Source organism: Ptychodera flava, chromosome 3, assembly GCF_041260155.1.
Source record: "Ptychodera flava strain L36383 chromosome 3, AS_Pfla_20210202, whole genome shotgun sequence".
NCBI classification, from domain to species: domain Eukaryota; kingdom Metazoa; phylum Hemichordata; class Enteropneusta; family Ptychoderidae; genus Ptychodera; species Ptychodera flava.
Window position 1 is genome coordinate 43,319,598 of NC_091930.1, and position 25,190 is coordinate 43,344,787.

Here is a 25,190-nt window from a genome sequence, read left to right on the forward strand (position 1 = left end):
TAAAAATGTCTGAAATGTCTTCAATGTCCTAAAAATACAAAGTTGCAAATTTCTGCATAATTTAAACAATCTGAAAAAGACTATCAGTAGCGATCTAAGCTTACGTCTTAAATATCAAAGCTGTCGATTAGCAGTTTTGGAAAAGATTTTTTAAAGATTTTTTGACCAAAAATGACAAAACTTGCCAGTAAATATAAAAAATTGAATATTTCATCACAACTAGCACAAATTTGACTAAGGTCATTTTTAGGGACATGTTTACCAAATATTGAAGACGTGAGTAAAAGAGAAGAAGATTTTTGCCAAAAAATAGCAAAATTTGCCTCAAAAATAAATTTGCATATTTCAGCATAATTTGAACATATCTGATTAGGGTAATCCCTTGGGACCTGTAATCCAAATATGAAAGGATTCGTACAGGCTGTTTGAAGAAAACCTCTGGATGTACAAATTTGAGGATATGCTACATATGTACTGCATGAAAACCCGATAATTCAGATAAATTCACATTAATGAGTTGCCTGTACTATAGTATAATTACACGTGCAATTCACATGAATCCACAGGAATACAGGCTTGCTGAATACAAAAAATGGATTCTTGACTGTATTCATCTGTATATGCACTCTTCAGCTAAAATACAGGCAATAATCCAAGTTAATACAGTAAGTATTATAGGGTTTGCAGTACATCCACCTATTTAACTGAGAGGAAAAGCTAAAAACCAGTTGCTAAGTACAAGAGACGTGTTGAGCTACAATACAAAATAATCTACGGTTTGGTAGCAGGCTATGATCAACTAAATGTTTCAAGGGCATAAGCTTTCAAAGATCATAGCATGCTACCAAAGCTTAGATTAATTCAGAACAAAAATACAGAAATTTATCAAAATTCAGTTACTGACCCTTGGAAGTTTAAATGTACATTAGAGATGAACTGAGGTTCTCACACTTGTTTCCAGACAGCTACCTGTACACTCATCTTCATTATCTGTATCACCAGCTTCTGTAACAACTCTTCGATTTTCAGTTAAATCCAACTTTTTACATCCTGAAAAAGTGCAACAATAGGACATATGGCGAGATGAAACTTTAAATGAAAGACAAGGGACTGATTAGGTTAAGGAAAAGGGGAGACTTTCATATACAGTGCCTCTCTTCAATACTGTTACAAAATATTTGCTGCTTCTTGTCATCAACTGATTAAAATAAAAAAGCCAAACTCTCATATGCTGAAACAATACAATGTATACTCTACGATGTTTACCTGATGTTTTACATGCGATTGTGTCTACTAAAAGACATGTGTTAGCTGTGATTACGCAGCAGCACTATGCAAGGCGTATCGATCGCGCTCAGGTCAAGGGTTATCGCTACAGTTGTGTTGTGATGACCCTTGACCCCAGTGAGATCGATCGATAGGCCATGGCCAAAAGTACCACTGCGTTTTCACAGCCAGTTGTTGGTATAGCAGCCACTGAAAGAAAAAAAGGTTTCTTCACGTAGTTAAGCTATTTCAAGGTACAATACAATTAATTTCAAAGGACGATAATATAGATGCTTCAAAAATCTAATAGCTTTCACTATTTTGGAGAGGAAACTTACCCTTTCTGGTCTTGCTTCCGCACGATCACGACTTCAGGGTGCGCTTACAAGAAAAATGTCGCAACTTCCGTTTGGATGCATCATGGGATAGGAAAAGACACCAAACTTGAACACCAAGTGTTTAGAAGTAGAACGCTTCTTGCACGCCGATGTTAAAATTAAAACGTTCATGGTGGTTTTCTGATTTTCTTTTCTAATTTTTAAACTTTCAAACCGTAATAAACGTGTAAAATTATTTTGTATACTTCCTTTTTTAGAAAAAACATGCTTTCAGCAATTGCAGGCCGGAAATATTTTTCACTTAGTGTGAAATTCGTTACACCAAAATCCGTGTACGTTTACCGGACAGTGAAGCAATAGTAAATTTAATATAGCCATTGTAAAGTAAAAAACACAAAATACTGTTAATTGTTTCACAGTATTGTAAAATTTCTATGATGCTGAGTTTTTGAACACTTGAAGGAGATCGTTGTTAACACATAGTGTTCAGGTTTAGAACATCATTGTTAATATTATGAACACTAGTGTTAACAATATGAACACCAGCCGTTCAAATTTGAACACCGACATGTACATTTTGAATGCGTAAAGACGCGTCTAGCGTCCGCTATTTTTACAGTGTATAGTACCATGAAAAGGAAATTTACTTAGGTGAAATTCCAATATCATAACTGTTGCAACATCTGAACTTTCAAATCCCTGTTTGAATCAAATACATGTTTAATCAATTATCAAACACCTATAAAAGCACAAATAATTTAGTCTAGCGTTGTAAAATGTATTCAGTTTTCTCGTAGACTCCAATGTATAGTGAATCAACATTTTGGTGATATTCCAAAATTCAATTTCTTGCACACATATCCATTTGTAACCACACTAGTCTAATCAAGTACATTAATATTAATAATCGAGAGTACATAAATACACAGATTTACCTATTTTTGTATTTGAAAAAATTCATTCATAGTTTCCTCATAGACTGCCATGTATAGTGGATGGACATTTTCAGTGAAATTCCAAAATCAGATTTCTTATATACATGTATCCATACATGCACCTTTAACCATCATATTCTAATCAAGTAAAATAATGTTAATTATTCAACGTCTGTATATGCACAAGCGTAGCAAGTTTTTCATTGAAAAAATTATTCACAATTTAATCATTGACTCCCGTGGATGAACATTTTTGGTGAAATTATAAAGTCAAATTTTTTGTCCACATACCAGTTGTAACAACCCTATTCCAATTAAGTACTTTTATGTCAATTATTAAATATCTATAAATGCGTAGATATAGTTTTATACTGAAAAAGTATTACATAGTTTTCTCATAGACTACTATGTATAATGAATCAACATTATCAACAGCTGATTATCAATTAAATCCAAATATCAAAATTTTGTACACACACGCTTGCGCAAAAATATTGCAATCCACCTGTAATTTCTGTCCAATCCCTTTGAGGGGTAATTTTAAAATCATAGCAAGTCAGAAGGGGAAATTTGAACATTAACCATTAACACCTTGTGAGTTTGTAAGGAGGTCATTTGAAAAAATCTGAGAATCTTTTTTGGGAATTCTATTAAGCAATATTGTCATGAAATTTTTGTCATCTTAAAATGGGGTCATCAATTTTTTGGTGCAATGGGTAGGGGGGTTAACTTATTTTGACTGATGCGCAGGAAGAATTTGCCTGCCATCCCGGCCATAATAACTGAACGCTCCCTAAGCTGTACTATGATTCAATAATACCTCTGGCGTTTAAGTGTGTGGGGGGGATCAAAAACAAATCCTCTCTGATTTAAATACCAGACCGAGCTCAAACATTTTAAACGTCAAAGAAGGGACGTTTAGGCAAAAACAAATTGATTTGTTTCTGGTCACCGCCCGCATCACTTCAAAGTGTGCGCGTCAACTTTTTCATTTGTCCCTGTGGAAAAAAGGGGAAAATGTATCAAATTCCACAAGAAATGAAAACTATACCGTAGCATACTATGTACGAGAACATAAATCCCGGTATTTTGTGAATAACCTTATTATTATACACCTTTTTAGTCCAATTTTACCTGAAAAAAGTCAAAATTTAGGCGTTTTTGGATGCTTCTCGCGCACTGCACTGAGCGATCGCGAGCAGACTGGGAACGCGTTCAGCGCGTCCGCTAAGCGCACAGAACGAAATTTCTACCCGCGCTGCGCAGTGCACGTGGTAGAAATTTTACGTCAGCAGCATAATTTCAACTCAAATTCACGGGTTGTGGACTGACCATGATTTACTGTGTGAACTACTGAATGTTAAGAAGTATATATTTTTTGTAAAAAAAATGTAAATATTCTCCCGGGAGTCATTTTCCTCTTGTTGGACGTAAAGGTGTTTTGAGGTCAAAGGTCAAATAGTGTCCAATGACACCTAAAGTTATTGTACTCCGCGTCAAAGTTATTGGACTCCGCGTCCTCTGATACCGAAACTTACTGTACGACGAAACTCCATAGCTTAAAGACTTCGGTGTATAATAATATGTGGTATGTACACTTATACTGCTGTCAGTTGCATTTTATATACATCGAAATGGTAACATATACCACTGCTGCATATATAATACTCAGGCTGTGTTGTCGATACACAATACCATATTGGAAATAACATAAGTTTAACATTCTGTATTACCACAGTTCAGCAAAGTATTTGAGAAAATAATAAATAAGCAGACCACCTCTTACTTAAGTAGCTGTTCTTTGTTGTATCACCATCAATATGGGTTAGAGAAAAATATATTAGTTAGCACAAATCTTGCCATTGTGGATTCGGTTCAAAAGTTAAGTGATGAAATTGACAGAGGAAGAACAGTTATTGGGAAATTTTTAGACTTGAAAAAAGCTTTTGATAGCCGTTGATCATAGTATCTTAATCGACAAATAATATGCATGTGGAATACGTGGGTGACCATGGATCTCTTTAAAAACTACCTCTCCGATAGGAAACAACTTGTATGTGTTAATGGGTTCAGTCCCAAGAACTTCCAATTACCTGTGGAGTCCCACAGGGGTCTTTACTTGGACCCCTTTTATGTCATGACCTGGCAAAGTGTACAGATTCCTTTGATACTCGCTTATTTGCTGATGATACTAGTTTCATTCTTTTGACTCAAGTGAAGTCATGAATTTACATTATGTTAATGAAAAGTTACAGCATGTAGTTGACTGGTGTAGTAATAACAAACTAACAATAAATACAAAAAAGACTGAATATGTAATATTCCGGGGTAAAAATAGACTAGTACAATGCCAAGGCATAATCAGTATTAAAGGGGGACAGATTTATGAAGTTCAAAGCACTCAATATATTGGGGTTAACCTAGATAATAAACCTTCCTGGAAAGAACATACAAATACAGTTAACAAAACAATAAGTTCGAAGGCAGGTATATTATATAAAATTAAGCACATTGTCCCTCAACCAATATTGTTACTACTTTATAATTGTTTAATTTTACCGCACATCTCTTATTTGTTAGAAGTTTGGGGGAATACTTACACTACTTACCTTAAGCCTTTACATCTTACTCAAAAACGAATAGTACGTATTCTAACAAACTCCAACAGATTTGAGCACACACCACCATTAATTCAGAAATTGGCAATTCTTGATGTTTTTAAGCAATATACTTACCAAACTGTACTTTTTGTTTATGATAATATAAGTGGACATTTTCCTCAAGAAATTCCTTGTTACTTTTCAAGCATTCGACGTTTATATCCTACTTGGTCGAAAGATAAGGGAAATCTTCTCATCCCTAAATATACCACTAATATAGGACAGTGTTCAATGCAAAACTCTGATGTTACACTCTGGAACCAAATCCCAGAAAGTATTCATTTTATTCATTTATTTATTTATTTATTCAGCTTTGACATGAAGTCAGGATGAGTCGCACAGGTGACTGACACCTATAAAAAGCAACCCTCCACAAAAGAACATGTTTTACAAGTTACACATAAAAACAGAAAAGACAAACGATTTAAGTTAAATTCAAAAAATATAGCAATAATAAAAATATAAGAAAAATTTCAAAACAGAACAAAACAAAACAAAACAAAACAAAACAGAGAAATTAATAGAGACGGCAATTTTTACAGTGGCACTTTCCGACTCAAGTACAAGTGTTATCAGGATATAATGTATTGTTTAACAGACCCGTGTAATGTTTTAATAAAATAGACTTGTATGACCTAACACTTGTTGAAGATTTGCCATTTGGCATTACACTACTTGAGTAAAAAGCTCTATTAAAAAACGAAAAACGAAAAATTCAGTTTTTAAAAGTGGCATCTTTACGGAAGTATCATCAGGGGATTCGAATGTGACAAACTGGCTTAAATTTAAATCATACATACCAACCGAGGTCGATGGGATGTCTATTATGTGAAAAATAGACGTTTATGTATTGAAACCGTAGACACACTGAAACAAGAAACCGTGGCGAGAATTCGCAGTTTTCAGATCAAGATGTATACCATATTAACATGATTTACTGGGATTCGAGATGGAGACTTTAAATTTTGAAAACTGTTTTTGAAAAAGAATTCGGAAAATGGAATTAAGTTCCAGTTCCTGTAAACTCGTTTTAGGTTTTGAATTATTTTCCGCAAAGATTGGAACCGTGTGTACAGCACCATAGACTTCACACAAGAACACGAAGACCATCGTTTTTCTCGGGGATCTGTGGTAGGACACCAAATCCAAGCTTGAGGTAGAATGTACCTCGGGGACAGCAGGGAGGTAAAACGGCTCTCCCTTTCTACATCCATGGGACATATATCAAGACTCTAAAATTTTTACAAAAGCTTTCTGGGTCTACGCATCTGGGGTTTTATTATAAAGCCTTTGGAGTGAGAACCATTTTCACCGTCTCAGTTTTTAACATATGGGATGAGGTCATTTAGAATTTCAAATATCGGTATATGTAATCAAATTTTGTGCCCTGTTACGAAATTGTGCACGGTGATCCCTGAGTTTTATTTTTGATTTTGAAAGGCAATGGGTTTAAAGTTTCATTTAGTTTGAACAACTTGAACGTTTGGGCAAAGTTTCGAAGTGCATACGACTTTAAGTGTTCTGCAGCTGCAAAATGGTTGACTTCACATATATGTGGTCAAATTTATATTTTCTTGGCAGTGATTGCCATGGTGAACTCGTAGTCAATGTTCTTTCCGGCGTCTGCCGTGCGTCTTCGGAATCGGCAATCCAAGTCGGTGAAGCCCGCCTGCTCAAGGGCCGACTTGATGAAGATCTCGTCTGCCTCAAAACCTGCGAATCGCTTGTCACCAACCTGGTAGAATTTCAGCGGTTGTCCGATCTGCACGAAGGTGCCCCCGCTCTTCAGCAGGGTGGCCATGTTCTTCAAGCACTTGAGGTATTCGTCTTTGCTGTTGCAAGCGACTTCCGGACAGAAACAAGTCGTCATGCAGTCGAAGGGGGCGAGCTCAACATCGCCGAGCGGTTTGGCTTGGTGAACGTCGCAGAAAAGGACATCTTTGATTTTATCGCGGAGCATGTTCTCACGCTTTTCAACATCACTGTGGGTAAAAAAAAACAACAAAAATTGCCTCACATTTGATTTGTATGGCAGGTGATTCTATACGTTGTCTGTAACCAGAACTTTCAGCTATTTAAGTAGTGTTTCCTTGCACACGTCTCACTGTGCCGCATTAGGGCGGCGGTATTATTTGGATAGTTCCTATCATGGACACTTTCCTTATGCTTCTCTGAATACTTCCGCGTGTCGAATATCTGGAGACCCAGTCCCCATGATCAAACAGTAAGACTCCATTGACTACGATCCTAGACACCTCATTCGCTCGCAAATGGAATGATTACAAGAAAGTATTTTTATGTACCTGTGACCTTCCAAATTGCAGACGTGTTTGATGATAGGCGTCCAGTCGAAGCACCCTGGTTCTTTATTGACCCATCGCTTGAGGGCGTTCCTGTTGGCCTCCGTGAAATCGGTGGCGAAAATTTCGTTGAAGTTGGGACAGGCCGATAGGAAGGAGTAGATACAAGGACCCGAACCAATGTCGATCAAGCGATCGCCGGAAACACCATCTAGATAAAAGAGAAGGGATTGCATATGAAGTGAACAAGGTGACAGAATCAATTTACCGTTCATGAAAGTTTAAACGTCAGCAGTGGAAGTGCCTCATGCCGACGGGACCTCATGAGATGTTCGGAGTGGCTCGGTACTAGATCCGGGCACCAGCAGACAGTCTGGTATGTTAACTCTATCTCTAGTGAAGACACATCATTGTCTACGATTGAATGCATTGTCTTGCGATGGTTCGGAAAGTAACGAAGCTCAAGCTGTACAGTCACGGTTACAATAGAAGACGTGAATCCCACATGACATATCACTATTAACGCACTAAGTTTTTTTCTCGACACGTCACACCTTTCGTCTAACGGCAAAGCGGAAAACCGCTTGACTCCTATGAAAAGCGCCAGTATGTATATAATTTCCTTACAAGATATTTCTCGTTCAACATTGTGCGACTGTGACATGTAAGCAACGATAACGTATTTTTCTGCCATCTATATGTACATAGGCTGTACAATCGAGTCTCGCTATCACTGTCTATGCTAATCATTAAGAGACATTACCTATTAAGGTAGTATGCGCTTTGAAAGTGAAAGACTTAAACTTTTGCTCTAACTTTCCTCAAGGAATCTTTCAATCATTCTCTTTCAAAATCAAGAATAAAAATAGGGGGTCACAGTGCAAATTTTTGTACTAGAGAAACAAATTACCCAAGATTTACCGATATTAGAAATTCAAAATGGCCGCCGTCCCTGTGTTAACTCTATGGAGAAAAATAAAAATTTTCGAATTTCGAAAAACTAAGCCGGTGAAAAGTTTTCTTTCACCAAGAGCTTTAAAATGAACCCTCACATGTGGTATATCAGAGGAGATTTGCAAAAGTTTTAGAGTCTGTCCCTGAGGTGCGTTCTACCTTAAAATAAAAAAGGCAATAGAATTGCCGAAAGCAATTGAAGTCTATTAGACATGGCCCAACCTTCTCTCTCTGCACGAATTCTGAAAGTCATCATGATGTTTAATGACGTCATATGTTTTCGCAATAGCTATAAGGGGATGGCTTTCAATAACTTTTTCTCCTCCGAAAACGAATGGAACTAATTTGGGATTATTTGATTTTTATATTTTCTAAATTTCTCAAACTGTTAGGTGCAAGATAGTTGAATGTTGCAATAATACAAATTACTCATAAAAACAAGTGTGTAATGTAAAAAGAAAAGCAGATGAGATTACATTTGTAGATTAAATCAGCATTTCTTCACCATCCAATTATCCCAAATTAGTTCCAATCGTGTTTCCGGCAAAATTGGCCCCGGAACACGTATTTTCAACATCAAGATGAGATACCTATACGTGCCAACCGTATACAATTTATAAACCGTCGTCCACTACGCAGAGTTTTAAGTGAAGCAAAGTTTAGCAATGTAATCATCGCTTTTAAGTTTGTGTAGTACGTGCTAGTACGTAGTACCATGTGCGAGTGCTTCATGGAGGAGCCGCCGGCAGAAAATTTGTAATAACTTAGCTCGGTTATTTTACGTGACCGCAATTTCGCGTAAGGGTGGTGATCGGTTTTCACTGTAATGTCTTCGCTAGGTGACTGGATGCTGTGCATTGTGAGTTCCAAAGCATCCCTAATGGTCGAAAATTTACCGGATTTGCAATAGAAATTTATATCAAGGTAACAAAAAGCAAGTTTTTCTGGTTGTATCATGAATTCGCTAAAAATACCACGGCAAAGTTAACGTTAGTCTGTCTTTCCGTATCTTTATTAGCATAGCAATGCTATGGAGGTTGAGTAGAGGCCCAGTGTTATTGCGTATAGTTTAATATATACAGAACTACGTGACACAGAAAAGCCAAGCGGGCTTTTCTGTCGACTATTGTTTTCGTCCAGCTCCCAATACTGGCTGTTGACGCGCCACACATACTACCATGCACCTTTACCCTTGAGGTGCGACCCCAAGTTATGCAAGTTGCAGAGTCATTACAAACATATGAATATGTATAGTCCAGGTATGCAAATGAGATAGAGGTAAAATAGCGCATTATCCTTGGTTATTATTATTATTATTATTATTAATCTTTATTCAAACTCGATAACTCCATAGGTGAAACACAGTGGCGGTCGAATAGACAAATTAAAGAAAATTATATTACAGCACAAAAAACTTGAAAACACACAAAAAAAGACAGACGTATAAATTGCAAGAAATAAAACTACGAAGAAGCATCAGACAATTAAATACAATACAGAAAGTTATTACAAGATTTCTAAAAACTAGTCAGAGACTCGGAGTCCCTGATGGATTTGGGGAGATTGTTATATGCATCCACACCCGCAACAGACAAGGTGTTTTCATAAAGAAGTGTTCGTACTTTGGGAACTTTAAGGAGGTTCTGATCGGAAGAACTAAGTGATCTGGAAGGGATATAATTATTGAACATACTGCTTATATTGTCAGGGGTTAGATTGTGAGTTGCTCCGTAAATTGGGTAATACGGTTACAACAAAGTTTCAAGTTAATCGGCAGCCAATGAAGCTGAGTATACATTTGAAAAGTGGAAAGAGGTGGAACAATGTCAAGAATAAGTCTCATTGCATGTCTCTGTAGACGCTCCAATGCATAGATATTGATATTGGTAGAAAAGCTCCGAATATTAGAACAGTAATTGATGTGTGGTGAGATGAAACAGTGACAGAATAGCTTGCGTGAGTTGAGAGGAAGACGTTTTGATGCGTGCGAATTTATTTATTTATTTATTTATTTATTTATTTATTTATTTATTTATTCATTCATTCTGACATCCAACAGGCATAGCCCAATAACTGGATGCAAACAGAGAAAAATTAAAACATGAAAAAGACAAATTACAACATGCAGAAACTAATTTAAAAAACGCACTAAACAAGTAACAACAGAGACTGACAAATATCAAAAACTCTCGGTAGCAAAATGACTATCATCAAGAGATAATAAATCAGATGACACTTGTGTTTTAAAAGCACTAGAATCAATTTGGAATTGATTTATATAAATTTGTTTTCAATGGTTGATATGTGTTCACACCAGTCTACGTTATTAGAAGTGGTGACCCCTATAACCTCTCTGATAAGACGCGGTCAATGGTCAAAGTGCATGAGGTTGAAGTTTCCACTGCCAGTATGCCCTGTCAATGCTAATTCCATCATAGACCCTAGAGAAACTACGCACATTGTTTTCATTTGTCGTTGAAGCTCTTAACAGTGTGTGAAAATAAAGATCTGAACATGTCATGTGTGATGATCATGGGCCTGGCGTGCAACAGCAATTGTGAAATTATTAGGAATTTACCCAGCATCTATGATAATTAACTGTATACGTATTATTTACATCGCGGTGGAAATCGCAGCACTGGTGCATACATTCGGATGAGCGTTACACAGAATATCAGATCTTACCTTCGTAAAAAACTCGATGTAAACTCTGAAAAATGAATGGGTTGACACCTTCCTCTTCCTCTATCGGTCCTGCAGCTGACCCATAGTAATGATTGAGATAACTTTCAGGGTTGAAGTGGTCGTGGTAGTCGCTACCGCTGTACACTTTAGACTCCATCGTTGAATTCGAACCGATCCCTGTTCCCAGGCTGACAGTGTCCGGTCCCCGAGTTCTGTGGCCTGGATGACTGCCAGTCGCACCTGATGCTTACTGTAGCGCGTCAAAGTAACGTGTATGAAGAATGACGATTACATATGCAAATAAAGTAAATTGTGACGCGTTATCAATTATGAATATTTATATCTCCCTCGTTACACACGCTACAACCCGTCGGTCTCGAGACAAACACGGAATGAATGGGGGTCCTTCAACTTTATCTAGGGTCATCGACTCAATGATAGACACGGTGGTCAAATGTCCCGTTTGAGCTGACACGCTTTCTGGGTTAACAAACCAGATAAGAGCAAACAATGCGGTAAGGCACCTATCAGCAACTGTGCCGATGGTTTATCCCCACAAAAGCCTTGACATGAAAGGCCCGTGTCAGTCTAACAATCCAACGGTTTACTATATCTTTTGTGCCACAAGAGAGTTTTATCTGTAACCTTGAAAACATATGCTCTTCAACTTTTGCGTTATCATCGTGTGACAAAATATCCCCAACGAGTGTGAGAAATCTGATCCCAGGTCCTTGGTGTGTGAGATTCTTTTTCTCATATGACCACAAAATGCTTTAAATTCACAATGGACACTTACAACATTATCCAAAATCGTGACAGCTCTGTCGTCTGCCACTGTACTCTGACCTGCTTACTTTGTAGTTCCGGTCCGTGTGTTACTCATCCTATAAACATACAAAATGTCCTCGGAGCACTAAAATATTAGCAATGCGGAAAACAAAACATTTCTTGAAATTAAAAAAGAATGGCAATTTAATCATTCTTCCTGGTTCTGTTTCAGTTGACTGAGAAAATTTATTTCGCTACGGTCTGCTGGGAGTTCAACAAAACATCAGAATCGGGTAGCGTATAGCGAGGTCGTTGGTGATACGTAGCCAGGCCACGCCATACTGATCTAAGGCTGTACTATGGTTCAATAATACCTCTGGCGTTTGAGGGGGGGGGGACCAAAAACAAATCCTCTCTGATTTAAATACCAGACCGAGCTCAAACATTTTAAACGTCAAATTGATTTGTTTCTGGTCACCGCCCGCATCACTTCAAAGTGTGCGCGTCAACTTTTTCATTTGCCCCTATAACACGATTGGAACTAATTTGGGATAATTGGATTGGAAACATTTCTCAAGAATTTTAGAAATTTGTCTAATATTACACTACATTTTCTTACCATTTTTAAAATTTTATTCAAAATTTACGATGCTGTTGAATTGTTATGAGTAAGAATCAGTGCATGATAGTATCTAATGCAATATTGTTCAAAACATATGAACAATATTCATATTTGAATGAAAATATGAGAGTTTGTCTTAAGTATCTTCATTACTGAAACAGTAGTAATAATCTCAGTTTGTCACTTTTCCTCGACCAAAATGAAGATTTTCGATTGATTTACAGTTAAGTCAGTCAGGGTCATTTAAAATGTGCCCTGACTCAATTTAATGTTTATGAAGCCTTAAATTCACGAAAAAGTCAGAGGCAATTCAAAAGTGCCCTGACTCAAAAGTCGTTAAGTAGAGAAATTTTAAGCATTTTGTCTCATTTCTTTAGTACATTTACACAAAAATGAACTTTTTTTCATGAAAATGAATCCGATGAAAGAGGAATGCAATAATCGTTGTGTTTTCTTTGTTTTGTTCGATGAGAACAATATTTCAAATTTTACACTATTCTATCATTTTGTAAAATTTAAGCTGTAAAAATTTCGATTTCGTTACATTTTTCTAATAATTACTCTCATCCAATTTTCCCAAATTAGTTCCAATCGTGTTCTATGGAAAAAGGGGAAAATGTATCAAATTCCACAAGAAATGAAAACACAAATCGCGTCGCCGCATCATTTTTGCCACATGTCAATGACCAGAAACAAACCTATCATTTCTTGGCCATAGAGTCAGCAGAACACGTAAAATCATATAATCACGAGATTCCAAGGTTCCGAGCAGTTAGAATAACTCCTGGTTGTATCCACCAAGTCAACATCAGTTTAAAAGACGCCGTCCATGCTGTGCTTTTTACTTCTATTCAGGGCTACTCTACATATTTGTCTCAAAGTTTTGAATGTAAACCTTAGAATTTGTCTGCATAACAGCGTTTCCTCGAACACTAGTGCGAATCGGAGATATTTACAGGTATCAAAATCTACTTGTGTAACGTTTCGCACAGTAAGGCTGCGTTCACAAATAACGGTGAGGAGGGGCTGGAGGAATCGCGATTGAAATCTTATTTCTTTTTCACATCCCCTCAATACCCTCAAAAGAAAAACATTTCAAATTCCTTATCTATGTGATCAAAATGGTTCAAGTCCGCCAAATTATCATCTATAAGGGATGTATGCGCACAAAAGAAAATAAACAATGCATGCTTTGCGCAGTTTTACTTGCAGATGTTCGATACTACCTTTTTTGACGTACACATAAATATTCTCTTTTTGTTATACAAATATTGTCAGCAGTTTGCAGAGCCATATCCCTATGCAAGTTCTTAGATTGATTTAGTTTTTAAATGCATGAATGGACTTTTTGGATTTATCAGTCTGGGCCATCTTGACCAAATAGTGAAAAACTCACATTGACCTATCGAAGAAAAATAAATATAAAAAGTATAAGACATATAAGACCTAGATTCTACTTATTATCACATGAACTGGCCCGAATTCCCACCTGTGTGACGTAGAACAGTACGGATAAGAAATCCGAATTACCCCTGTGTGTACGCCATCAACCGGAACTTTTTTCTTGCATAGTACTGTTCATACATGCGGGTCGCGACGTGAACATGGACCGATTTGTCGTGCTCTCATGACATTTTTACAAAAAAGGTGACCTGATAAATCCACACATGGAAACATAGAAGGCATGTCCAGAGAAATTTCGAGTCGCTAATTCAAAAATCCCTGATGCAAAAATATAACAACAGCTACAGTTTTTCTGATCATACACCCTTAAGCAAACAATTTTACAAACATAATATTTTAATACTTTTCCGTATTTTTGCTTTTGTATTAACTCTAATATCTTATTTACATATTATGTTAAAGTATTCATTATATTACCATGCCCTGTCCGTCGCATTTTGATTGGTCGAGCTGAACCACGTGACTGCCCACAAATATAGAAATAACGGGCGGCGCGCTGACCATTAACGTTTATTTATGGGCAAGGGCGAGAGGAAAGCCGAAAATTAACGGGCGAGGCTTGCCGAGCCCGTTAATTTGGCTTTCCTCGCGCCCACGCCCATAAATAAACGTTAATAGTCAGAGAGGAGTCTGTTTTTTCCATTATATTATCAACGAACCGAAGAAAACCGTCAAAATTTGCGAAAATTTCCAAAGCGAACAACAACTGGGCCCCAGAACTGAGAAACACGCGACGTACTGTCACGTGCGCAGTAAAAAATTGGCAAATCCGGAGATATTTTTAGAAAAAGTATATAAATAAGCAGATCACCTCTTACTTAAAGAGCCATAAGCTGTAACTTGTGGCAAGTTTTTCAGTATTCTGCTTCTGTATATCAACTACTGTGTCTGACCCTTATCCATTTGTCATGCTGAAATTTTGAGTATTCTTTTTGTCAACACAGCTTGTATGTGTGTAGTGATCATTGTTTATTGTTTACAAATGAATTCTAGTCCGGACTTGAATACAATTTTCAACAATAACAATGTAGATTATATTCATAGAGGTTGTGTTGATATGCTTAATACTTGGCATTAAATTACAGTTTAGGGATTCAATGCAGAAAGTGAAGGGAAACCACAAAACAAAAGTTCTGAAAAAATAGCCAAAGATACAGCTTATGGAGCTTTAAATAGCTTCTCTTTGTTGTATCACCATCAATATGGGTTTAGAGAAAAATTTAGCACAAAACTTGCCATTGTGGATTTGGTTCAAAAGTTAAGTGATGAAATAAAAGAGGAAGAACAGTTATTGGGAAATTTTTAGACTTGAAAAGAGCTTTTGATACCGTTAATCATAGTATCTTAATCGACAAATCATATACATATGGAATACGTGGGGTGGCCATGGATCTCTTTAAGAACTACCTCTCCGATAGGAAACAACTTTTATGTGTTAATGGGGTTCAGTCCCAAGAACTTCCAATTACCTGTGGAGTCCCACAGGGGTCTGTACTGGGACCCACTCTTTTTCTCATTTATGTCAATGACCTGGCAAAGTGTACAGATTTCTTTGATACTCGCTTATTTGCTGATGATACTAGTTTATTTCATTCTTTTGACTCAAGTGAAGTCATAAATTTACATTATGTTAATGAAAAGTTACAGCATGTAGTTGACTGGTGTAGTAATAACAAAACTAACAATATAAAAGATCGAATATGTAATATTCCGGGGTAAAAATAGACTAGTACAATGCCAAGGCATAATCAGTATTAAAGGGGAACAGATTTATGAAGTTCAAAGCACTCAATATATTAGGGTTGGCCTAGATAATAAAACTACCTGGAAAGAACATACAAATAAAGTTAACAAAACAATAAGTTCGAAGGCAGGTATATTATATAAACTTAAGCACACTGTCTCTCAACCATTACTGTTACTACTTTATAATTGTTTCATTTTACCACATATCTCTTATTCGTCAGAAGTTTGGGGGAATATTTAACCCACTTACCTTAAGCCTATACATCTTACCCCGAAATGAATAGGACGTACTCTTACAAACCGTCCTCCAACAGATTTGAGCACACACCACCATTGTTTCATGAATTGGCAATTCTTGATGTTTTTAAGCAATATACTTACCAAACTGTACTTTTTGTTTATGATAATATAAGTAGAAATGTTCCTCCAGAAATTCCTTGTTTCTTTTCAAGCATTCAACATCTGTATCCTACTCGGTCGAAAGATAAGGGAAATCTTCTCATCCCTAAATATACCACTAATATAGGACAGTGTTCAATGCAAAACTCTGATGTTACACTCTGGAACCAAATCCCAGAAAGTATTCATTTTATTCATTTTATTTATTCAGCTTTGACATGAAGTCAGGATGAGTCGCACAGGTGACTGACACCTATAAAAAGCAACCCTCCACAAAAGAACATATTTTTAAATTACAAGTTACACATACAAATTAAAAACAGAAAAGACAAACGATTTAAGATAAATTCAAAAATATAACAATAATAAAAATATAAGAAAAATTTCAAAACAGAACAAAACAAAACAAAACAAAACAAAACAGAGAAATTAATAGAGACGGCAATTTTTACAGTGGCACTTTCCGACTCAAGTACAAGTGTTATCAGGATATAATGTATTGTTTAACAGACCCGTGTAATGTTTTAATAAAATAGACTTGTATGACCTAACACTTGTTGAAGATTTGCCATGAAAGGGCATTACACTACATGAGTAAAAAAGCTATATTAAAAATGAATGACGAAGTGGCATCTTCATGGAAGTATCGTCAGGGGATTTGAATGTGACAAACTAGCTTAAATTTAAATCATACATACCAACCGGGGTCGATGGATGTCTATTATGTGAAAAATATTGACGTTTATGTGTCGAAAACCATAGATACACTGACACAAAAAACCGCGGCGAGAATTTGCAGTTTTCAGATCAAGATGTATACCATATTGACATGATTTACTGGGATTCGAGACAGAGACTTTAAATTTGAAAACGGTTTTGAAAAAGAATTCGGAATATGGAATTAAGTTCCACTTCCTGTGTAACTCTGTCGTTTTACGTTTTGAAGTATTTTTCCGCTGCCACCTTCCATTGAATTTGTTGGTTCGGTCGCTCCATTGAAATCTTGAATATTTCCATATACCTCCGAAAATGACCGGCAGTCACTTGTTAATACAAACGACAATGTCATTTATAAAGCTGCTGTTATGACAAGTATAGTGCAAGGTGCTTCACTATAACTTGGCGGTAAATAAAAAAATCATTACCCGCAGAGGGAAAAATGGTTTAAACTTGGAGATGAAGGCTTTAATGGATAAAACATATTTTCTATTTATCTATTGCAAAAATTAGAACCGTTGTGTGCAGCACCATAGACCCACAGAAGAACACGAAGATTATCGTTTTTCTCGGGGATCTTTGGCAAAACACCAAATCCAAATCCAGGTAGAGCGTGAATTGGGTACAGTAGGGAGGTAAAAGAGTTCTCCCTTTCTACCTCCATATCCAGACTCTAATTTTTTACGATAATTTTCTTGGTCAACCGCATCTAGGGGCTTATCATAAAGCTCTTGGAGTAAGAACCATTGTCACCGTCTTAGTTTTTAATATATGGATTGAGGTCATTTAGAATTTCAAATATCGGCGAATGTAGGGTAATCTGATTGTATAGCCTGTTACGAAATTGTGCACGGTGATCGCTGAGTTTTATCTTTGATTTCGAAAGGCAATGGATTTAAAGTTTCATTGAGTTTGAACAACTTGAACTTGAATGTTTGGACAAAGTTTCGTGGTACTTTTTACTTTAAGTGTTCAGCAGCTGCAAAATGGTTGACGTCACATATATGTGGTCAACTTTATATTTTCTTGGCAGTGATTGCCATTGTGAATTCGTAGTCAATGTTCTTTCCGGCGTCTGCCGTGCGTCTTCGGAATCTGCAATCCAAGTCGGTGAAGCCCGCCTGCTCAAGGGACGACTTGATGAACGTCTCGTCTGCCGCAAAACCTGCGAATCTCTTGTCACCAACCTGGTAGAATTTCAGCGGTTCTCCGATCTGCACGAAGGTGCCCCCGCTCTTCAGCAATGAAGCCATGTTCTTCAAGCACTTGAGGTATTCGTCTTTGTTGTTGCAAGCGGCTTCCAGACAGAAACAAGTCGTCATGCAATCGAAGGGGGCGAGCTCAACATCGCCGAGCGGTTTGGCTTGGTGAACGTCGCAGAAAAGGACATCTTTAATTTTATCGCGGAGCATGTTCTCACGCTTTTCAAAATCACTGTGGGTAAAAAAAGACCACAAAATAGACTATTGAACACATCCACTCATTGTCTCACGTTTGATTTGTAGGGCAGGTGATTCTATATGTTGTCGGTAACCACAACTTTCAGCTATGTAAAGGGACATAAGCTGTATTTTTTGCAAGTTTTCAGTATTCTGCTTCAGATGTATATCAACTACCGTGTCTGACCCTTATCCGTTTGTCATGCTGAAATTTTGAGTATTCTTTTTGTCAACACAGCATGTATGTCTGTAGTGATCATTGTTTATTGTTTACAAATGAATTCTAGTCCGGACTTGAATAAAATTTTCAACAATAACAATGGAGATTATACTCATGTAGGTTGGGTTGATATGCTAAATACTTGGCATTAAATTAAAGTTTAGGGATTCAATGCAGAAAGTGTAGGAAACCACAAAAGTTTTGAAAAAAGCCAAAAAGATACAGCTTATGGAGCTTTAAGTAGGGTTTCCTTGCAACGTCTCACTTTGCCGCATAAGGGCGGCAATAGTTTATTGTTTACAAATGAATTCTAGTCCGGACTTGAATAAAATTTTCAACAATAACAATGGAGATTATACTCATGTAGGTTGGGTTGATATGCTAAATACTTGGCATTAAATTAAAGTTTAGGGATTCAATGCAGAAAGTGTAGGAAACCACAAAAGTTTTGAAAAAAGCCAAAAAGATACAGCTTATGGAGCTTTAAGTAGGGTTTCCTTACAACGTCTCACTTTGCCGCATTAGGGCGGCAATATGTTTTGGATAGTCCCTTTGACGGACACTTTTCTCCATGCTTCTCTGAATACTTCCACGTCTCCAACATGTAGAGAATCCCCTATGATCAAACAGGAAGACTTCAATGACTACCTTTCTAAAACAGCCCAACCGCTTGCAAATGGAATGATTACAAGAAAGTATTTTATGTACCTGTGACCTTCCAAGTTGCAGACGTGTTTGATGATAGGCGTCCAGTCAAAGCACCCTGGTTCTTTATTGACCCATCGCTTGAGGGCGTTCCTGTTGGCCTCCGTGAAATCGGTGGCGATAATTTCGTTGAAGTTTGGACAGGCCGAGAGGAAGGAGTAGATACAAGGACCCGTACCAATGTCGATCAAGCGATCGCCGGAAACACCATCTAGATAAAAGATACGAGATTGCATATGAAGTAATCAAGGTGACGGAATCAATTTACCGTTCATGAAAATTAAAACGTCAGCATGTGGAAGTGCCTTGTGGATGGAGGGCATGACGTCGATAAATGTTCGGAGTAGCCCGGTATGGAACCGGGCACTAGCAGTCAGTCTGGGATGTTAAAACTCTGTAGAGATGACATATCATTGTCTACGATGGAATACATTGGCGGTGGTTCAAAAAGTAGCGACGCTCAACGTGTAGAATAGAATACTTGAATCCCATATGACTCTCCGAACCCTTTGAGTGCTGTAATTTTTCCCATCAAAATTTTTACCATAACATTTTACCAATTGTTATGAATTTTTCTGTATTTTTTTAATAATTTTGGACCAAATGATAGATAGATAGATAGATAGATAGATAGATAGATAGATAGATAGATAGATAGATAGATAGATAGATAGATAGATAGATAGATAGATAGATAGATAGATAGATAGATATATAGATAGATAGATAGATAGATAGATAGATAGATAGATAGATAGATAGATAGATAATACTTTATTGAGTCCCATTATGGGTAATTAAGATGTCTGCTGACATACACAAACACAGAACACTACAACAATAACAACAAACATCTCATCGAGATCTGTTAAAAGCCCTATTAAAATTCACAATTGCACGGGGAATAAACGAATTTGAATAACGGTGGGTTCTAGAAGCCGACAGTCTCAATCTGCCGCTCTGTCAATACGTAAAGTGTCAAACTTTGAAATTCCTGTCGAAGTGGATGTGAACTGTCTGCCAGAATACGCGACAGTTTGTCCTGAATTCGCCCTGATAATGCGAGTCTACCGACCGTGTTTCTTACCGATAATCATCTCTGCCTTCTTGATCATTTTATATAGCTTCCCTTTCTCATGTTGTGGAATGTTCCCACCCCAGCAAACAATACAGTAGTTGAAAACACTGGTTATCACAGCTCCATAAAAAGCCGAGAGAATGTCATTGTTAACGTTAAAAGAACGCAATTTTCTTAAACAATATAACCTGGAATTAAGTTTCTTAATGATAAAATCAATGTGATCGATGTAGCCATTTAAGCTTATTATCGATAACAAGACCTAGATACTGATAAGTATCAACTCTTGCTACTACTTCACCCTTGATTGTTACTGGCGCAGGATCACTTTGTTTTCTACGAAAATCATTATCATTTCCTTTGTCTTAGCAACATATAAAATTAAATAATTTTTATCGCAATAGTTGACAAAACGGTCTATCTCATGGAGGTAATCAGTTTCGTCATCACGATCAATTAAACCAATCATGCCTGAATCATCAGCAAATTTGATTAAAGGACATGTCGCTTTGGAAGATCTACAATCAGCTGTGTAAAGGGTAAAAAGAAACGGTGCTAATACTGTTCCTTGTGGAGCTCCCGTAAAGTTTCAATTTCAATGAATGACTACAACTTTTGACCAAAATTTTCGCAGAAAATCTGAAAAAAAATGTCTAAATCTAAAAACGTTGCTGGCTATGTTATATTCTGAAAGGCAACAAAAGTTGACTTTGGCACTCATTACTAACCGATTGAATTCAGTGTTTTTGTTAATACGTCACGCCTTGCGGCTAACGGCAAAGCATTATTCTACCATAACTCCTATGAAAAGTGCCAGGGTGTATCTGATTTCCTTTTAAAAGGAGCAAGATATTTCTCGTTCAACATTGAGTGACATATAAGCAATAATTCACATGTACAAAGACGGTGTACACGAACGCGTCGCGCTTCCAAGGAATGTCTATGCCACCTATTATTAGGAGATATGAACTATTAACCCGTTGAGTGCTGTAATGTTTCCCATCAAAATTTTAAAGCAACATTTTACCAATTTTTATGAATTTTTCTGTAATTTGTTTGAATAATTTTTGACAAAACGAACATCACATTTTTATTACCTACGGTTTATGAACAAAAGTTTGGCAAAACTTTGAAAAAAATGACTTGGGTAATTTTTATAAAAGTGACAAAGGGTTAAATGCTCAAAGGGTTAAAATCAAAAAGGCATTAGAATAACCAAAAGCAATTGAAGTCTATAGACATGGCCCAACCTTATCTCCCCGCATGAACTCTGCAAGAATTGTTCAATGACGTCACACGTCCAATGTCGCAGTAGCTATAAGGGAATGGCTTTCGATAACCTTCTTCCTCCGGCAAAATTGGTCCCGAAACATGTTTTTAACACCACGGTGAAATACCCGACGTGTTAAAGTATACAATTTATAAACCGTCGTCCGCTACGCATAGTTATACTGAAGCAAACTTTAGCGATGTATTCTTCGCTTTTAAAATTGTGTGCGGCGTACGATCGCGAGTAAATATGCGTGTGCTTCAAGAGCTCTACACCGTTTGGAAGGGCAGCAGTCAGCAAATTTGTAACAGCTTAGCTAGGTTATTGTACCGATTGTCGTAAGGGTGGTGATTCGGCCAAGCGGTTTTGACTATGATGTCTTCTCGCTAGGTGACATTGGTGCAGTGCATTGTGAGTTCCAAAGCATCCCGACCGGTCGAAAATTTATCGGATTTGCAATAGAAATTTATTTCATGACAACAAAAAGCAAGTTTTTCTGGTTTTATGTATTCGCTAAAAAACACCATGGCAGACTGAAAGTCAGTCGGTCTTTCCGTATCTTTATTAAGCTATACCATGGAGGTTGAGTATGGGCCCAGTGTTAATTGTACGTGCTTTGGGGACTTTAAGGAGGTTCTGATTGGAAGAACGCAGTGATCTAGAAGGGATATAATTATTGAACATACTGGTTATATAGTCAGGGGTTAGATTGTGAGTTGCTCTGTAAATTTGGGCCATACGGTTAAAACGGAGTTTCAAGTTAATCGGCAGCCAATGAAGCTGAGTATACATTTGATAAGTGGAAAGAGGCGGAACAGTGTCAAGAATAAGTCTCATTGCACGTCTCTGTAGACGCTCCAAGGCATAGATATTGCTATTGGTAGAAAAGCTCCAAACATTAGAACAGTAATTGATGTGTGGTGAGATGATAGAGTAATAGAATAGCTTGCGTGAGTGGAGAGGAAGAAAATTTTTGATGCGTGCCAAAAGAAACAATTTGGACTTGATTTTATTTTCAATGTTTGAAATGTGTCCACACCGAGTTAGGTTATTAATTAATGGTGACCCCTATAGTAACCTCTCTTACGAGACGCGGTCAATAATTTTACCAACCAAAGTGAGGTTGAAGTTTTTACTGTCAATGTGCCGTGTCTATGTGTCAATGTTTATTTCATCATAGACCCTAGAGAAACTAGACGCACATTGTTTCATTTATTATCGCTTCTCTTACATGTATAACTGTGTGTGAAAATAAAGATCTAACCATGTTTGACGCTCATAGGCCTGGCGTGCAACAGTAATGGTGAGTTATTTGGAATTTGTCCTGTATCTATAACAACTAACTGTATAATTATTTACATCGCGGTGGAAATCACAGCACTGGTGCATACATTCGGATGAGCGTTACACAGAATATCAGATCTTACCCTCGTAAAAAAACTCTATGTAAACTCTGAAAAATGAATGGGTTGACACCTTCCTCTTCCTCTATCGGTCCTGCAGCTGACCCATAGTAATGATTGAGATAACTTTCAGGGTTGAAGTGATCGTGGTAGTCACTACCGCTGTACACTTTTGACTCCATCGCTGAATCGGAACCCTCGCTGTTCTTGCGGTGTCCGGTCCCCGTGTTCTCTGACCTGAATGAGTTCCAGTCGCATCTGATGCCTACTGCAGCCAGTCAAAGTGTATTTTGAGTGGTGATTAAATGTGCAAAGAACGTAAATTGCGACGTGTTATCAATTATGAATATTCATATCGAACTCGTTACACACGCTACAACCTGTCGGTCTGGAGACAAGTACGGAATGGTGGCCGTCACTTGACCTGAACTTTGACTCAATGACAGACAAGTTCCTCGGTTGAGCTGACACGCTTTCTGGGTAAACTATTCAGAAAAGAGTAAACAACATGGTCAGGCACCTCTCAGCAACTGTGCCGATGATTTATCCCCAAAGGAGAGGCTCATGTTTCGGCCAAAACAAATGTGCTGTTCCGATATGGTTTTCAAAAACAGAGTAGGTAGTTCGGCAAGGGATTTTTTTTCCAAAATATTTTTATTTTTATGTATGCAATATCAGGGGTTCAGGGCAGTCAAACACTGGCCACAACATTTCCAGAAAAATACATCATACATACAAAAGGAATAAAAACATAAAAGACATCCTCGTTCAAGGCAAAATTAATTGCCGGGTAATGATTGTGTGATTTTGTTTTTTTTTTCTTTTTTTACTTCGGTGTTTACGTACTAGCTAGTTTAGGTTTGCAGGTAAAAATAGGGTAGGTCGGGTTATCGGAACAGCACATTTTTTCTCGGCCAAACACATGCAGACAAAGATTACAAATATATATCTCGCTTTGGAGCACAAGCGAGTTCTATCTGTATCCTTCAAAACATATGCCTCTCTATTTTTGCGTCTTCTTGTGAGTGTGCGATTCGGAATTCTTTGTAAGCATTTTGCTGCATTTGTTTCTGTCGCAAAGAATGGTTTCGTTAATCTTCTACGACCAGTACACACTCCCTTAGCCAGATAAAAACACACAATTTTCCTCGAATTTGTTTTGGAAACATTACAAAGGTAGCGAGCAATTGTTTTTGTTTACCAACCAACAAAATCTCCCACTAGTTACATTGTTACTGATGACTGGGAGTCTTAGATTTTACACCTCCGAGGAACGATGATTGGCCTTTCTGATTTTTTTATCAGTTGCTACAATGCGAAACGTTCTTTGCTACGGTTTGCTAAGAGTACAACAAAATATCAGATTCGGTAAGTCACAGCGTGTTACCCAGTGATTTTATGTTAGCAGCCTATAGCGAGACTGTTAGTAATGCTTAGCCAGATCATATCAATTCATAGCTGTATTCTAAAACACCACTGGTGTTTTCGTGGGAGAATCAACAAAATGTTCTCTGATTTGAATACCAGTATACCAATCTAACAAGAAAGCACGTCGGCAATTTTAAAAGGCAAAGAAGAGACGTTTCAAATTAACAACACCTTCAATAATGAATCAGGTGATTTCAAAGTTAGAAAAACTGGTTTTATCCAAAATGTCCACATAAATTTGAAATACGCTATGCTTTGCTTTTACGTCAATGAAGGCCTACTGTATATTTGTATATTTGTGTCTTTAACTTTTGAATAGTAGAATCGTCTGGCAGAGATAGGTTTCCTCGAACATAAATGCGAATCCATCGATGTAGAAAGATTTCAAAATATATCAAAATCTACTTCTTGTGAAACGTTTCAAAACCGTGAGACATTATATGAATAGCGGTGTCTCAAATTCAATTTGTACGTTGTCATTAACATTGATTTTTAATTTCCCCTTTCTTCACAGTCCCTTGTATCTTCTCATGCAGCAAAGACTGGCCACAGTGGAACAGGTCAAGCTCACTCAGTGAGATGTTTAACCCAAATTCACTCGATCGGTGGTGATAATTTTGTGCTTCTCTTCTTCTTCGCGCCGGGAACATTCCTTCGCAACTCTCGCTAGCCTTAAAAGTAAGGCTGTGGCTAATAACTTCGGCTCCATGTCTCTGTTTTCGCCCCATACTCATTCTCTGTGTATTGGGTGTATTGTTATCAAACGGGAGCTATTGTTGTATGCTTTGTTCAA

At 37.3% G+C, this 25,190-nt stretch overlaps 2 protein-coding genes across 4 annotated transcripts; both read right to left on the minus strand.

The window, feature by feature from the left end:
* Positions 1–5,441: 5,441 nt before the first annotated feature.
* On the minus strand, positions 5,442–13,465 carry LOC139130084 (nicotinamide N-methyltransferase-like). 3 transcript variants are annotated; one of them, XM_070695806.1, is made up of 5 exons: positions 13,227–13,465; positions 11,935–12,022; positions 11,139–11,388; positions 7,503–7,710; positions 5,442–7,181 (listed from the first exon to the last, which is right to left on the minus strand). In XM_070695806.1, exons 3-5 carry the CDS (start codon positions 11,293–11,295, stop codon positions 6,764–6,766), a joined length of 783 nt encoding a protein of 260 aa, XP_070551907.1. In that variant the 5' UTR covers positions 11,296–11,388; positions 11,935–12,022; positions 13,227–13,465; the 3' UTR covers positions 5,442–6,763. The 3 variants fall into 3 exon arrangements, with proteins under 3 accessions (XP_070551907.1, XP_070551906.1, XP_070551905.1); XM_070695805.1 differs by lacking the exon at positions 13,227–13,465 and having other exon boundaries at positions 11,935–12,158; XM_070695804.1 differs by lacking the exons at positions 11,935–12,022; positions 13,227–13,465 and having other exon boundaries at positions 11,139–11,536.
* A 2,090-nt stretch (positions 13,466–15,555) lies between these two features.
* On the minus strand, positions 15,556–20,333 carry LOC139129321 (nicotinamide N-methyltransferase-like). The gene is made up of 3 exons (XM_070694956.1): positions 20,306–20,333; positions 19,222–19,429; positions 15,556–18,288 (listed from the first exon to the last, which is right to left on the minus strand). Exons 1-3 carry the CDS (start codon positions 20,331–20,333, stop codon positions 17,871–17,873), a joined length of 654 nt encoding a protein of 217 aa, XP_070551057.1. The 3' UTR covers positions 15,556–17,870.
* Positions 20,334–25,190: the final 4,857 nt, after the last annotated feature.

Coding starts and splice junctions, on each gene's coding strand:
- LOC139129321 (XM_070694956.1), bottom strand. CDS start 20,333: ATGATCAAGAAGGCAGAGATGATTATCG. Junction 19,430..20,305: donor GAAGGCAGAGATGATTATCG/GTAAGAAACACG, acceptor TCTTTTATCTAG/ATGGTGTTTCCGGCGATCGC. Junction 18,289..19,221: donor TGCAACTTGGAAGGTCACAG/GTACATAAAATA, acceptor TTTTACCCACAG/TGATTTTGAAAAGCGTGAGA.
- LOC139130084 (XM_070695806.1), bottom strand. CDS start 11,295: ATGGAGTCTAAAGTGTACAGCGGTAGCGACTACCACGACCACTTCAAC. Junction 7,711..11,138: donor ACATCGAGTTTTTTACGAAG/GTAAGATCTGAT, acceptor TCTTTTATCTAG/ATGGTGTTTCCGGCGATCGC. Junction 7,182..7,502: donor TGCAATTTGGAAGGTCACAG/GTACATAAAAAT, acceptor TTTTACCCACAG/TGATGTTGAAAAGCGTGAGA.